Here is a 12330-nt window from a genome sequence, read left to right as displayed (position 1 = left end):
CTATCATATTAATTGTGTATTTTTTACATACTCCTGGCAATAAAATTTACAAAGGTATTTCCGTAATAAGATTGTCAGCATTGATTATCTTATCATATAACACCCCCCCACCCAAAAAAAACATGTTCATCCTTTGTCAATATTCCTAACATCTTATTATTCATTTAGCTGCTTGCCTCAATCAATGGCGTCAAACCTATGGCGCCACGCCTGCGGCTCAAAATCAACTGCTAGTCTGCTAGCAATAGCAGAGAGCTGTTATTACTGCCTCAATCATTTAACATTCATAGTGACGGCACACCTAACTTCGTGTGGCAACCTACGGAAGGATGATCCTAACATCATATCATATCGAGCAAGATCCTAAACAAGGCCACTTGAACAAAGTCTAAACCGCTGCTATCTGTGTCTATCTAGTTGCTTGGAGTATTTGAACCTCGCTCTGCTCTTTGTTGATATAGTGTGTTCCTGCTGCACCGCAAACAGTGTCTAGGAGTTCTAATGCTATGTTTGGCGTCCTGTGTGTCTAGCTTGAACCAAGTTAGGCTGGGACGTCTTGTCATTAGCTTTTCCTTTTTTCCTTTTTCGTTCCTCTCTCTGTTCTGGGGTCTGAACATCTATTTCCGTTCTCGGTAACGAAAACGGGTGAAGTCTCGGAGAGAGAGAGCACCGGCCACTACCTCCATACTAATTTTGAAAGGGCAAATCATTAATCATATATTTCTGCTCTGACATAAGTATCAGGCTCTACGCGCCACATAGCCAGGTAGTGGAGAACTTAAAGGGCTCATAGTGCCTGGCTCGCCTTGGGCCCTTGAAAACTATGAGCCGGTCTTGGCCCGGGTGGGCAGTGGCTGTGAATACACGGCGTGACATGGCTGGCATGAGAGGCTGAGAGCCTGAGACGAGGTCGACGGCACCCTATGGCCGCTGCGGCGTTTCGTTAAGTGGCGCGCAGCGTGTAACCCGCGCCTTGCTTTGAATCGCTTCGGGCTCGTAGCACGTTTTCGCTATAGCGACGGCGCATTGGAAAACCCCGACTCACTCCCCCCTGCTGCAGTGCGGGTGGTGCGGTCACCGGCCAGCCTGAAACGGAAGCTCCAAAGCCCACACACCTCAACACCTGACAACCCCCGAAATTCTTATTGGGCGCGCGAGCGCCGGGAGCCGGTTGCAGCAAACACATGCACGTGCTTACTGCTTAATTAGTCAGACAAAACAATGGCTGCAGAATTAGACGTGTAACCTTTAGGATACATTTTTAACTATATCCATGATTTTCTTGCGGACCGTATGCCATGGCTGTCATGGTATGACGTGTAAAGTATTCAGTACATAATTTCAAAGTATTTGTATCCCCGATTAAAAAGTTTCTTGTACATCACTCAAAAGCTAGAGATATAGTATCTTCTTAGCTATGTGATTTCAAATTCTTTGATTTTTTGAATACAAAGTATTTGATTCATGGTTTAAGAGTTCTCAATATTCATGTAGAAAGTTTTGTATATATAGTTTGAAGTTCTGTATATATGATTTGAAAGTTTTGTATATATAGTTTGAAGTTTTGTATATATGATTTGAAAGTTTTGTGTATATATATAGTTCAAAGTTTTGTATATGTGATTTGAAAGTTTTGTATATATAGTTTGAAATTTTGTATATATGATTTGAAAGTTTTGTATATATAATTTGAAGTTCTGTATATATGGTTTGAAAGTGTTGTATATATATAGTTCAAAGTTTTGTATATATGATTTGAAAGTTTTGTATATATATAGTTTGAAGTTTTGTATATATGATTTGAAAGTTTTTTATATATAATTTGAAATTTTGTATATATGATTTGAAAGTTTTGTATATATGATTTTAAATACAAATGTTTTGATATGTAACTGACGATAGAGATGTAGAAGGCCTTTTCAATGTATGATTTGATAGTTATAATAAATATGTAAATCAAAAGTTATGGATAGACGATTTGTGATTTTTTGATACTCAAGTATGAAGTTAAAAAGAAAAAGAAAATTTGACCTGTGGGGGAAAGACCGCCCCCACGACATTGTATTAAGAAGAAAGATCTTTTCACGCAGGTCAAGAAAACCCCCGAACCTCTGCCCCCACGCATACATAGTGGCCGCCCATCGCCTTGTGAGTTAGGTCGGACCCCAAACTAGACGAGGGGATTTTTTTGTGCAAAGCGAGAGTCGAACTCCCAACCTGGAGGTTCCCATCTTCGAGTATGAAGTTTTAAATTTGTGAATTTAAAGTTAGGATGTAGAAAGTTCTGGAGGTAAAACTCTTTCTAATTAAATTGTGAGTTTTTTCTTTTGCTTTTATATGCACGTGAAAGTAATCTGCTGCCTATTTTATAACTTTTTACACAGTGCGATCCCAAAAAGGAAAAAAGAATCAAATAGAATGAAAGTGGTGGAGAAGAGAACTAGACCAACGCAAAACCTACCATATACACGTGGAGGAAATATAGTGCATTATGGAAAATCATATCCATACGGAAGAAACTATGTTTGGTTTGCGTAGCACGAGTAGCGCACACGATTCCCGAAAAAAAAATCTCACATGCATGGAGTACTAAACGAAATTTATTTGCAAAACCTTTTCACGGATGAGTGTAACTTTTCACGACGAATCTAATTACAGTAATTAATCGATGATTGGCTACAGTGATGCTACAGTAACCGTCCTCTAATCGTGCGGTCAAAGGCCTCATTAGGTTCGTCTCGCGAAGTAGCGCAGGATTGTGGAGTTAATTTTATAAATTGCCTTTATTTAGTATCCCTAATTATTGGTCAAAATTTTTGTACTATTTATACTAATTAAAACCAAACAGAGCCTAGAGCAGTTTAGCACGGAAGAGAAAGTCAGAGCAGGAAGTGGTATGGTATGCTACACGTGTCAGTGTAGGGCGTAGGAACTCTCACGTGTTGCTATCACCTAACATCGATCGTGCGCAGGCGGGCTGTAGCGACGAACGCTGGCCCACTAACGGCCCCGGACACCCCCTCCCTCCCCGGCATCTCCACGAGATTTTTATGAGATTTTTATATGTATATCATTATAAAAGTTGGCTATGATGTCCATACCATTAAAAAATTTAAAGACACTTCTATACCATCGCGTCTTTTTTGACCTTCATACCATTTCGTCCTCCATACCATTTCGTCCTCCTGCTGTTAGAAACTAACAATTTGTTTGTCCTGACAGGTGGTACCTATATATAAAATTGATCATCTTACCTTTGCACCTCTGCTCCTCTCTGTTCCTTCGATCGGACCATCCCGAACGTGGCCTCCCCATCTCGAGCCCGACCTTGCCGCCGGTGGAGGGCAGGGCGCTGCCGCCGCGTGGGCCGGGCGCGGTCGCCGCGGGCGCCGGGCGCCGCCACTGCGGACAAGCCGCGGGCGCAGGGCGCCGCCGCCGCGTCTGGCCGGCCGAAAAACGCGCGAGGCCGGAGCAGAGCCCGCGCGCCCGGCTACGGGGCGGAGCCGAGGAGCGCCGCCGCGACGTCGGCCTCGGCCCCGGCGACGGTGCCGGCGAAGCGCTGCAGCGCCTCGCGCATCCAGGCGTGCGGGCACCGCGCGACGGCCTCGGCGGGGGACCGGCGGCGGGCGCCCATCTCGGGCCACCGCTCGAGCTCCGCTGTGACGCGCAGCGAGGGCGGCCGCGGCGAGGTCTGCCCCGGCGCAGCGCGACGAGGGCGGCCAGGGCAGGGCTGTTGGATTGATCTCCTTCCTAATAGACCCAACGGTCTATTAGGGCCTTAATCCGCGCCCTGATCGGGGGCGCCCAACCCTTAATGGTTGGTGGGCCCCCGCTGCACAGCGCCAAAATAAAAAGGGGGTGAGGGGCCGGGGCACACGGCACGAGGTTCGCCGCGCCGCCTACACCCTCACCCACAGAAACCCTAAGCCGATCTACTAGGGGGCGCTGGAGCAGTGGGAAGTTCCGCCGCCGCTGCAGTCGACTCCGTCCCGCCGTCGCCGCTACCGTCCTCGACACCGTCGCCCCTGCATCGACCTCACTGCGTCACTCGTCGCCGCCTTTGAGCGGATCTCCATCAGCGAACAAGGGATGGCCGGCTCAAACTCCTCTGGTGGCGCCGAAGGTTTCTCTACTCTCTTTCTCTCTATGTATTTCCGTAGATCTAGGATCTCTTGTACTCAGAATCATAGAAAAGAGAAAGAAATCCCGCTCGATCCGTACACAGTGTTGATCCTAGAAACTTAACAATGGTATCAGTCGCCTACACACGTGTAGATCTAGGTCGGGATAGAAAGATTCGAGTGCGAATCGAAACAAAAGTCAAAGAAAATGAATCGATTTCGAATCGAACAGATACGGTCCAAACCCTAACCCTAGAGTAAAGATAGGCGGCCGGACTCACCTGGGTCTCGGCGCGCCTCCCACCGCCGGCTACCGTCGCGCGGGGAAGTTCTGTGCCGCCGCTTGCGGAGGTGCAGTCAAGAACAGGGCCGCCGCTCGTCACTCCGGGACGCTGGGGTAGCACGCGGGGCTCGAGAGCGTGGCTCCGTCCTCGGCCGGCTCGACGGTGGCGCGCTCACCCTCTGGCGAGCGCGCACACCGGCGAGCAAGCTGCGGCGGTGCCGTCCCGCCCGCTCCGCCCGGTCACCGTGGCTAGAGACGCCGCCGTTTCCGCGTGGAGAGAGAAGGGAGAGGGAAGAATGAGAATAGGGTTTGAAGGGGACGACGCCGGCGTCGCCGGTTTTGTTCAGGTGAAAAGACCGGACGACCGTCGGATTTGATCCGACGGCCGGCGGCGGCCGAGCGACGAATGGGCCACAAGCGGCCCGAGAGGGATGCCGCGGCGGGCCAATTCGGTGGCCCGGCCGTTGGCTGTCGGGCCTCGGGCCCACGAGGAGGCGGCCGAGCAGGCCGCGGGCCGCTGGGCCGAATGATCAGTGTACTGTTTTATCGTTTTTCTATTTTCCAGAAGCAATTTCAATAGTATTTTGCATGAATTTGTTTATAATTTGATCTCTATTCAATTTTGCACCAACGTGTATATTGTTTAGAGCTAAAAGTTCACAGTATTGCTTCTGAAAATAGAAATTTTCTACTTGTTTCCGCTGCAAAAGTCATTACAGTTGCTCTTTACTTTAATTCGAACCAACGAGACAATTAAAGTTTAAGAGCATGGTTAAAAGATTATTTTTGAGCATTATGGTATTGTTAATTTTCTGACCAACGTTGTTAATTACAATACTGTAATTTCATAGTTTTTGTGCATTTACTTCTATTTCTGCCCAACGGTGATATAGATTTAATTGCATAAACAGTTGTATGTTCTATTTTGACCAACGTTGGAATTTTACATGCAATTATTGTTATTATGTTCTCACTATTTTTTGAAATTTTCAGCGGAGATGAACTTGATGGGATTCATCAGTCACATCCCGACTCTAACCGTGTGTTTGGTTGGAGGGTTGGGACGAACCCAGATGGGTCGGACCCGTTTTTTGGCTGTTTGGTTGAGGGTTGAGTGAGGAACGAGTTGAACCCTTGTGGAATATACCGCTCATATGCGGGTTGCCTCCGTCCGCCATATTTCGAGGGACGGAGCGACTCGCATGGGTTCCGTCACGCTGTCCCCGCTGCAACCCCCACTGGCAGTAGATCCCTTTCTCCTCCTTCCTCGCTGGCGACAAGCTCGAGGATGACGGTTGCCCGTGCGAGCGGCGGAGCTTGTGCCGATGGGGCCTGCCACCAGGACGGGCGGAGCTCGGACCCGCGGGTCGCGGCAGCAGAACTCGCGCCACCGCCGGCGGAGCTCGGACCCGAGCTCGCGCCCGCAGGCTGCGGCAGCGGCGCTCGCGCCCGCCGGTGGCGGAGCTCGGACCTGCTGCCATGGCTCGTGCTCGCGGACGGCGCCTTCTTCAGCTTGTGTGGTCCAGAGCGGCGGCGCGATGCTCGTGTATGCCGTCGACCCGAGCTCCTCCGCTCGCCGCCGAGCCCGCCGCCGCGGAAGCTGCGCCGCCTGCCACCGAGCCCGCCGCCGCGGAGGCGGCGGAGCTCCTCCGCGCGCCGCCGAACCCCCGAGCCCGCTCGCCGTCAACTCCGACTTCGCCGAACCCAGGCGGTGGCGCAGGCGAAGGTCTTGGGCGGTGGCGGCCGCGGGCGAAGGTCTTGGGTGGTGGCGGCGGGCGGAGATCCATGGTAGCGCTGGCAAATCCGAGGCGGAGATCCCGCCGGCGGCGGCGCAGCGAACCCAGAGCGAAGGTCTTGGGCGGCGGTGGGGCGGAGGGCGACGGCGGCGGGGCGACCGTGGGTGGAGGAAGAAGGGAAGGGATTGAAAAAAAAGAAAAAGAAAAGGGTCAGAGGAAAAAAATAAAAAGAAAAAGAAAAAGATGAGAGCTTGACGGGTGGGGTCCATTGGTTGAAGGGGGACCCTCACTAACGGTGTTATCCTGCCATCCAACCCGTATTCCCAATTCCTTCAACCAAACATGGAATGGGTTCACTCCGTCCTCAAAATCAGAAATGCAACCAAACAATGGATGGGTTGACTCCGTCCCCAAAATCCGGGTTGGATCCAACCCAACCCAGTGATCCCACAACCAAACACACGGTAAAAGGAGACAACTTGGCGAATGGATCAAGAAGGTTGATCTTGCTTTCGTCTGTGGAGAGGTGGATGAGATGATCACCACTCCAAAGCCCACTGAGCCACCGGCTCCAGTGAGAGGGGAATCTGACACTGATGCTGAGTGGCAGAAAAAGCAAAGGGACTATGCTCCCTTAAAGATGGCTTATGATCTCGAAAAGACAAAGTGGAATAACGCCAACAAGAAATGTGTGGCAGTTATAAAGAACACAATTGATCCTAACATTTTGGGTTCAATTGGAGAGTGTGATTCAGCTGCTGAGTACCTTGCAAAGATAAAGAATCAGTTTACTGGTTCTTCAAAGACTTATGCTACACAGATCATAGAGCAGTTGATCACAAAAAGATACTATGGCAATGCCGGTACGATAAGAGATCATATCATGGGGATGTGTGCTTTGAACTCCAAGCTCAAACCAATGGACTTGGATCTCAAAGAAGAGTTTATGGTGCACCTGGTGTTCGCCTCTCTGCCAAAAGAGTTTGCAACGTTCGTTGTAAACTATAACTCACAGCCAGAGAAGTGGAACATGGAAAAGACAATTGCAATGTGTGCACAAGAGGAAGATAGACTCAAGAAACAGAATGGTGGGTCTGTCAATTTTGTGCATAATAACAAGAAAAGGCCTTTCCAAGCTGCTTCTTCCTCTAAAGCTAAAGACAAAGCCCCTATGCCACAGAAGTATCAGCAACAGCGCCAGCAACAGCGCACTCCAGCTCAAGATGAGTGCTTCCACTGTTTTGACAAGGGGCATCGCAAAGCAGATTGTCCCGCTTATTTAAAGATGATAATGGCAAAGAATGGTGAGAATGTAATTTCATTTGTTAATGAATCCCTGTATTTAAAGTTTTCTAAATCTACTTGGTGGATTGATTCTGGTGCAACTGTGCATGTTGCAAATTCTTTACAAGGATTCCGTTCGACAAGGACTACGCAAAGAAGCGAAAGACACATTAAAGTCGCGAACGGAGTACAAGCAGATGTTGAAGCTGTTGGCGATGTCTCCATCGAGCTAGTTAATGGTTTCATGCTTGTATTAAAAGATGTTTTATTTGTTCCTTCGCTTCAAAGAAACTTGATCAGTGTATCACGCTTAGACACAGATGGTTTTGGTTGTCATTTTGCCAATGGCAAATGTGAACTATGGTTTGATAATAATTGTATTGGTGATGCTGTCCTTTACAATGATCTTTATTTATTATCTATGCGTGATAAAGTGCATTCTGTATGTAATGTGAATGTGAATGAATCCTTGTCAGAGAAAGAAACAAAGAAAAGAAAGAGAACTCAAGATACTTCATCGAAATTATGTCACTGTCGTTTAGGCCATATTTCGAGGGGGAGAATTGAAAGATTAGTGAAAAGTGAAATTCTTCCACAGCTAGAGTTCTCTGATTTCGAACAATGCATTGAATACATTAAAGGAAAATTTGTAAAGCAAATTAAAAAGGGTGCCAAACGAAGTGCAGGAACGTTAGAAATAATTCACACTGATATATGTGGACCGTTTCCTGTGAAAAGTGTGGATGGCTATGATTCGTTCATAACATTCACAGACGATTACTCCCGCTATGGTTACATTTATCCAATCAAAGAAAGATCTGAAGCATTGGATAAATTTAAAATATTCAAAGCTGAGGTTGAAAATTAGCTTGACAAAAGAATTAAAATAGTAAGATCAGACCGTGGAGGGGAGTACTACGGTCGACATACCCCTTATGGACAAGTTCCTGGACCTTTTGCGAGGTTTTTACAGGAAAATGGTATAGTTGCCCAATACTCTACACCGGGGGAGCCTCAGCAAAATGGAGTAGCTGAAAGGCGCAACCGTACACTAATGGATATGGTGCGCAGTATGATGAGTTATTCCACATTGCCATTGAGTCTGTGGATGGAGGCGTTAAAAACCGCCATCCATATTCTCAACAGAGTGCCAAGCAAATCGGTGCCCAAAATGCCGTATGAGCTATGGACAGGAAGAGAACCCTCACTGACTCACCTACGGGTCTGGGGGAGCCCAGCTGAGGCTAAAGTGTTTAATCCAAATATTGGAAAACTGGATCCCAAAATTGTAAGCTGCCATTTTATAGGCTATCCTGAAAAGTCGAAAGGTTTTCGTTTCTACTGCCCAGACAGACATACAAAGTTTGTAGAAACGAGACATGCTGTCTTTCTAGAAACTGAAATGATCAGGGGGAGCATGGTACCTAGAGAAATTGACCTTGAGGAGAAGCGGGTGTATGTGCCTACTCCTATGATTCAAGAGCCATTTTTCTCACTACCTGTTGATGCTGCACCAAAAGTTCCTGAAATAGTGACGTCAATACCTTCTTCGGTTGTTGCTGCGCCAACTATTCCAGTTATTACGGTGTCAACACCTGTCGCAACTTCACCCATACCAACAGTGAGCGAAGGTTTGGAGCCTGTCATCCAGGAACCGCCTGAACCCGCGGTTGGACATGAGGAGGAGGTGCTACAGCCCCCTATGGAAAATATGCCAGAAGTTGAGGCACAAAATGTGCCACAAGCAGTGGCCCTTAGAAGGTCACAAAGAGAAAGAAGGTCGGCTATTTCTAGCGACTATGAAGTTTATAATACAGAAGAGGTTCATATGGAGGGTGATCCCACTTCATATGAAGAAGCCATGAGAAGTATTCACTCATCTAAATGGCTGGAAGCTATGAAGGATGAGATGAAATCAATGAGTTCCAATGGTGTTTGGGACTTAGAGGAAATTCCTAAAGGAGCCAAAACAGTAGGCTGTAAATGGGTTTACAAGATAAAACATGACTCCAAAGGGAATGTAGAAAGGTTCAAAGCACGACTCGTGGCAAAAGGCTTTACACAAAGAGAAGGGATAGACTATAACGAAACTTTTTCTCCGGTTTCGTGTAAAGATTCCTTCAGGATTATAATGGCATTGGTGGCACATTATGACTTAGAGTTACATCAGATGGATGTAAAGACGGCATTCCTTAACGGGGATTTGTATGAAGATGTTTACATGGCACAACCAAAAAGTTTTGTCGTGAAAGGAAAAGAACATATGGGGTGTCGCTTAAAGAAATCCATTTATGGATTAAAGCAAGCCTCTAGGCAGTGGTATTTAAAGTTTGATGAAACCATAAGAAAATTTGGGTTTAAAGAAAATGAGGAGGACAATTGCATTTATGCAAAGTTCAGAAGTGGAAAATTTATTTTCCTGATCCTATATGTGGATGACATTCTACTTGCTAGTAGTGATGTTGGTATACTACTGGAGACAAAGAAATTCCTGTCCTCAAACTTTGATATGAAAGATGTCGGTGAAGCTTCATTTGTTTTGGGAATTGAAATTCACCGAGATAGAACAAAGGGGGTATTAGGACTGTCACAAAAGGCATACTTAGAAAAAGTTCTAAAGAAATACAGTATGCATATGTGCAAGCCATCACCTGCTCCAATAGTCAAGGGCGATAGATTTGGGAAATTTCAATGTCCCAGGAACCAGTATGAGATCGATCAAATGAAAGCGGTTCCATATGCTTCAGCTGTCGGAAGCCTACAGTATGCTCAAGTTTGTACACGCCCTGACTTAGCTTTTGTTACCGGGATACTTGGCAGATATCAAAGTAATCCAGGACAGGCACACTGGATCATGGTAAAGAAAGCATTACGATATGTGCAAGGCACAAAAGGCCTCATGCTAACATACAGAAAATCTGATTCCCTAGAGATAGTAGGGTACTCAGATGCGGATTTTGCGGGGGACATTGATGACCGAAAGTCCACGTCTGGTTATGTGTTCACACTCGCAGGAGGAGCTATATCGTGGAAAAGCTCCAAACAAAGCGTCACTGCATCATCGACGATGTATGCTGAATTTGTGGCATGTTATGAGGCCTCAGGGCAGGTTGAATGGTTAAAGAAATTTATACCCGGTTTAAGAGTGGTAGACAGCATTCAAAGACCACTCAGAATGTACTGCGACAATGAACCAGCAGTGTTTTATGCTCACAACAATAAGTCAAGTGGTGCTGCCAAACACATTGACATAAAGTTTTATGTTGTGAAGGAGAAAATCCAGAATCACTCTATTACACTCGAGCATATAAGTACAAAGAAAATGCTTGCGGATCCGCTCACTAAAGGCTTACCACCCAATGTGTTCATGGAACACATAGCCGGCATGGATTTAAGGGAAAGCCTGTGATTTCTGGAAAACAAAAGGGCCCAAAAGATAAAGAATTTGTTTCAAAACAGTGATGTGTATGGTAGCTGTTGAGTCTATCGGTCTTGGACCGTGACGATAAAGCATGCTCTATTTATCAATCTGTGATGGAACAACTAAAGGAAAAAAGTTTCATGTTAAAGTATAAAGTTAAAGTACAAAGTGAGATCAAGGGGGAGAATGTTGGATTGATCTCCTTCCTAATAGACCCAACGGTCTATTAGGGCCTTAATCCGCGCCCTGATCGGGGGCGCCCAACCCTTAATGGTTGGTGGGCCCCCGCTGCACAGCGCCAAAATAAAAAGGGGTGAGGGGCCGGGGCACACGGCACGAGGTTCGCCACGCCGCCTACACCCTCACCCACAGAAACCCTAAGCCGATCTACTAGGGGGCGCTGGAGCAGTGGGAAGTTCCGCCGCCGCTGCAGTCGACTCCGTCCCGCCGTCGCCGCTACCGTCCTCAACACCGTCGCCCCTGCATCGACCTCACTGCGTCACTCGTCGCCGCCTTTGAGCGGATCTCCATCAGCGAACAAGGGATGGCCGGCTCAAACTCCTCTGGTGGCGCCGAAGGTTTCTCCACTCTCTTTCTCTCTATGTATTTCCGTAGATCTAGGATCTCTTGTACTCAGAATCATAGAAAAGAGAAAGAAATCCTGCTCGATCCGTACACAGTGTTGATCCTAGAAACTTAACAAGGGCACCGCGCGGCGAGGGCAGCACGGCGACGGCAGCCGGCGTTGGCGGCGCCGAGGCGCCTCAGCTCCTGCAGGGCGTGCTCGGCGAGGCCCAGGTCGCCGTGGATCCGGTACACGGCCGCGTCGCAGCGAGCAGTGGATGCTCCGCCCGACGTCGTAGGCGCCCAGGTGCGCGCACACCGAGAGCGCGCTGACCATGGAGCTCTCGTCGGGCCTCCACCCCTCCCGCACCATCGCGCCGAACGACTCGAGGCACTCGCCCCACAGCCCGGCCCTCGTGTACGCCGCCAGGAGCGCGCTCCAGGAAGCCTTCGTCCGCTCCTCGGGCTCCGTCCGGTCGAACGCCAGGCGAGCCATCGCCGGCTCGCCGTACTTGCCGTAGAAGCTGATGATGCTGTTCTGCACGTGCTCGTCGTGCTGGAACCCGAGCTTCACGATGTGCGCCTGCAGCTGCCAGTGGAAACGAAGAAATGTCACGCCCCAGCTCGTCACCGGTTGCAGAAGAGCACGGTGGTTGGTTGAATTAGGTGCGAGCTGAAGCCGTCACCTGCCTCCCTTCTTGCAAGGCCGCGAGCTGCGCAGCACGGCGAGGGCGGGGCGCCACGGCGAGGCCCGCCGGGGCGGGGCCGCCGCGCGGCGAGGGCGGCCGCGGCAAGGACGGCGGCGCGGCAAGGGTGGCCATGGTGCAGACGGTGTGGGGAGAAGAAGAAGATGACCAGTGGGGCCCACTCATCATTGAGAGGAGAGAGTTTAGCATTTTTTTTTGGCATCTAAGGGTATAA

At 48.6% G+C, this 12330-nt stretch overlaps 1 protein-coding gene across 1 annotated transcript; it reads right to left on the bottom strand.

The window, feature by feature from the left end:
- Positions 1-3307: 3307 nt before the first annotated feature.
- LOC120700491 (serine/arginine repetitive matrix protein 1-like) lies at positions 3308-12273 on the bottom strand. The gene is made up of 4 exons (XM_039984752.1): positions 12096-12273; positions 11555-11998; positions 9080-9082; positions 3308-3730 (listed from the first exon to the last, which is right to left on the bottom strand). Exons 1-4 carry the CDS (start codon positions 12228-12230, stop codon positions 3491-3493), a joined length of 822 nt encoding a protein of 273 aa, XP_039840686.1. The 5' UTR covers positions 12231-12273; the 3' UTR covers positions 3308-3490.
- Positions 12274-12330: the final 57 nt, after the last annotated feature.

The sequence above is a fragment of the Panicum virgatum genome, chromosome 3K, assembly GCF_016808335.1.
Source record: "Panicum virgatum strain AP13 chromosome 3K, P.virgatum_v5, whole genome shotgun sequence".
Classification (NCBI taxonomy): Eukaryota; Viridiplantae; Streptophyta; class Magnoliopsida; order Poales; family Poaceae; genus Panicum; species Panicum virgatum.
This window is presented reverse-complemented; position numbering and strand designations above follow the sequence as displayed.

What these genes read in the sequence shown, in the direction of transcription:
- LOC120700491 (XM_039984752.1), bottom strand. Translation starts at nt 12,230, where the DNA reads ATGGCCACCCTTGCCGCGCCGCCGTCCTTGCCGCGGCCGCCCTCGCCG. An exon ending in CCTTGCAAGAAGGGAGGCAG is followed by an intron (nt 11,999 to 12,095) that starts GTGACGGCTTCA and finishes TTCCACTGGCAG; the next exon opens with CTGCAGGCGCACATCGTGAA.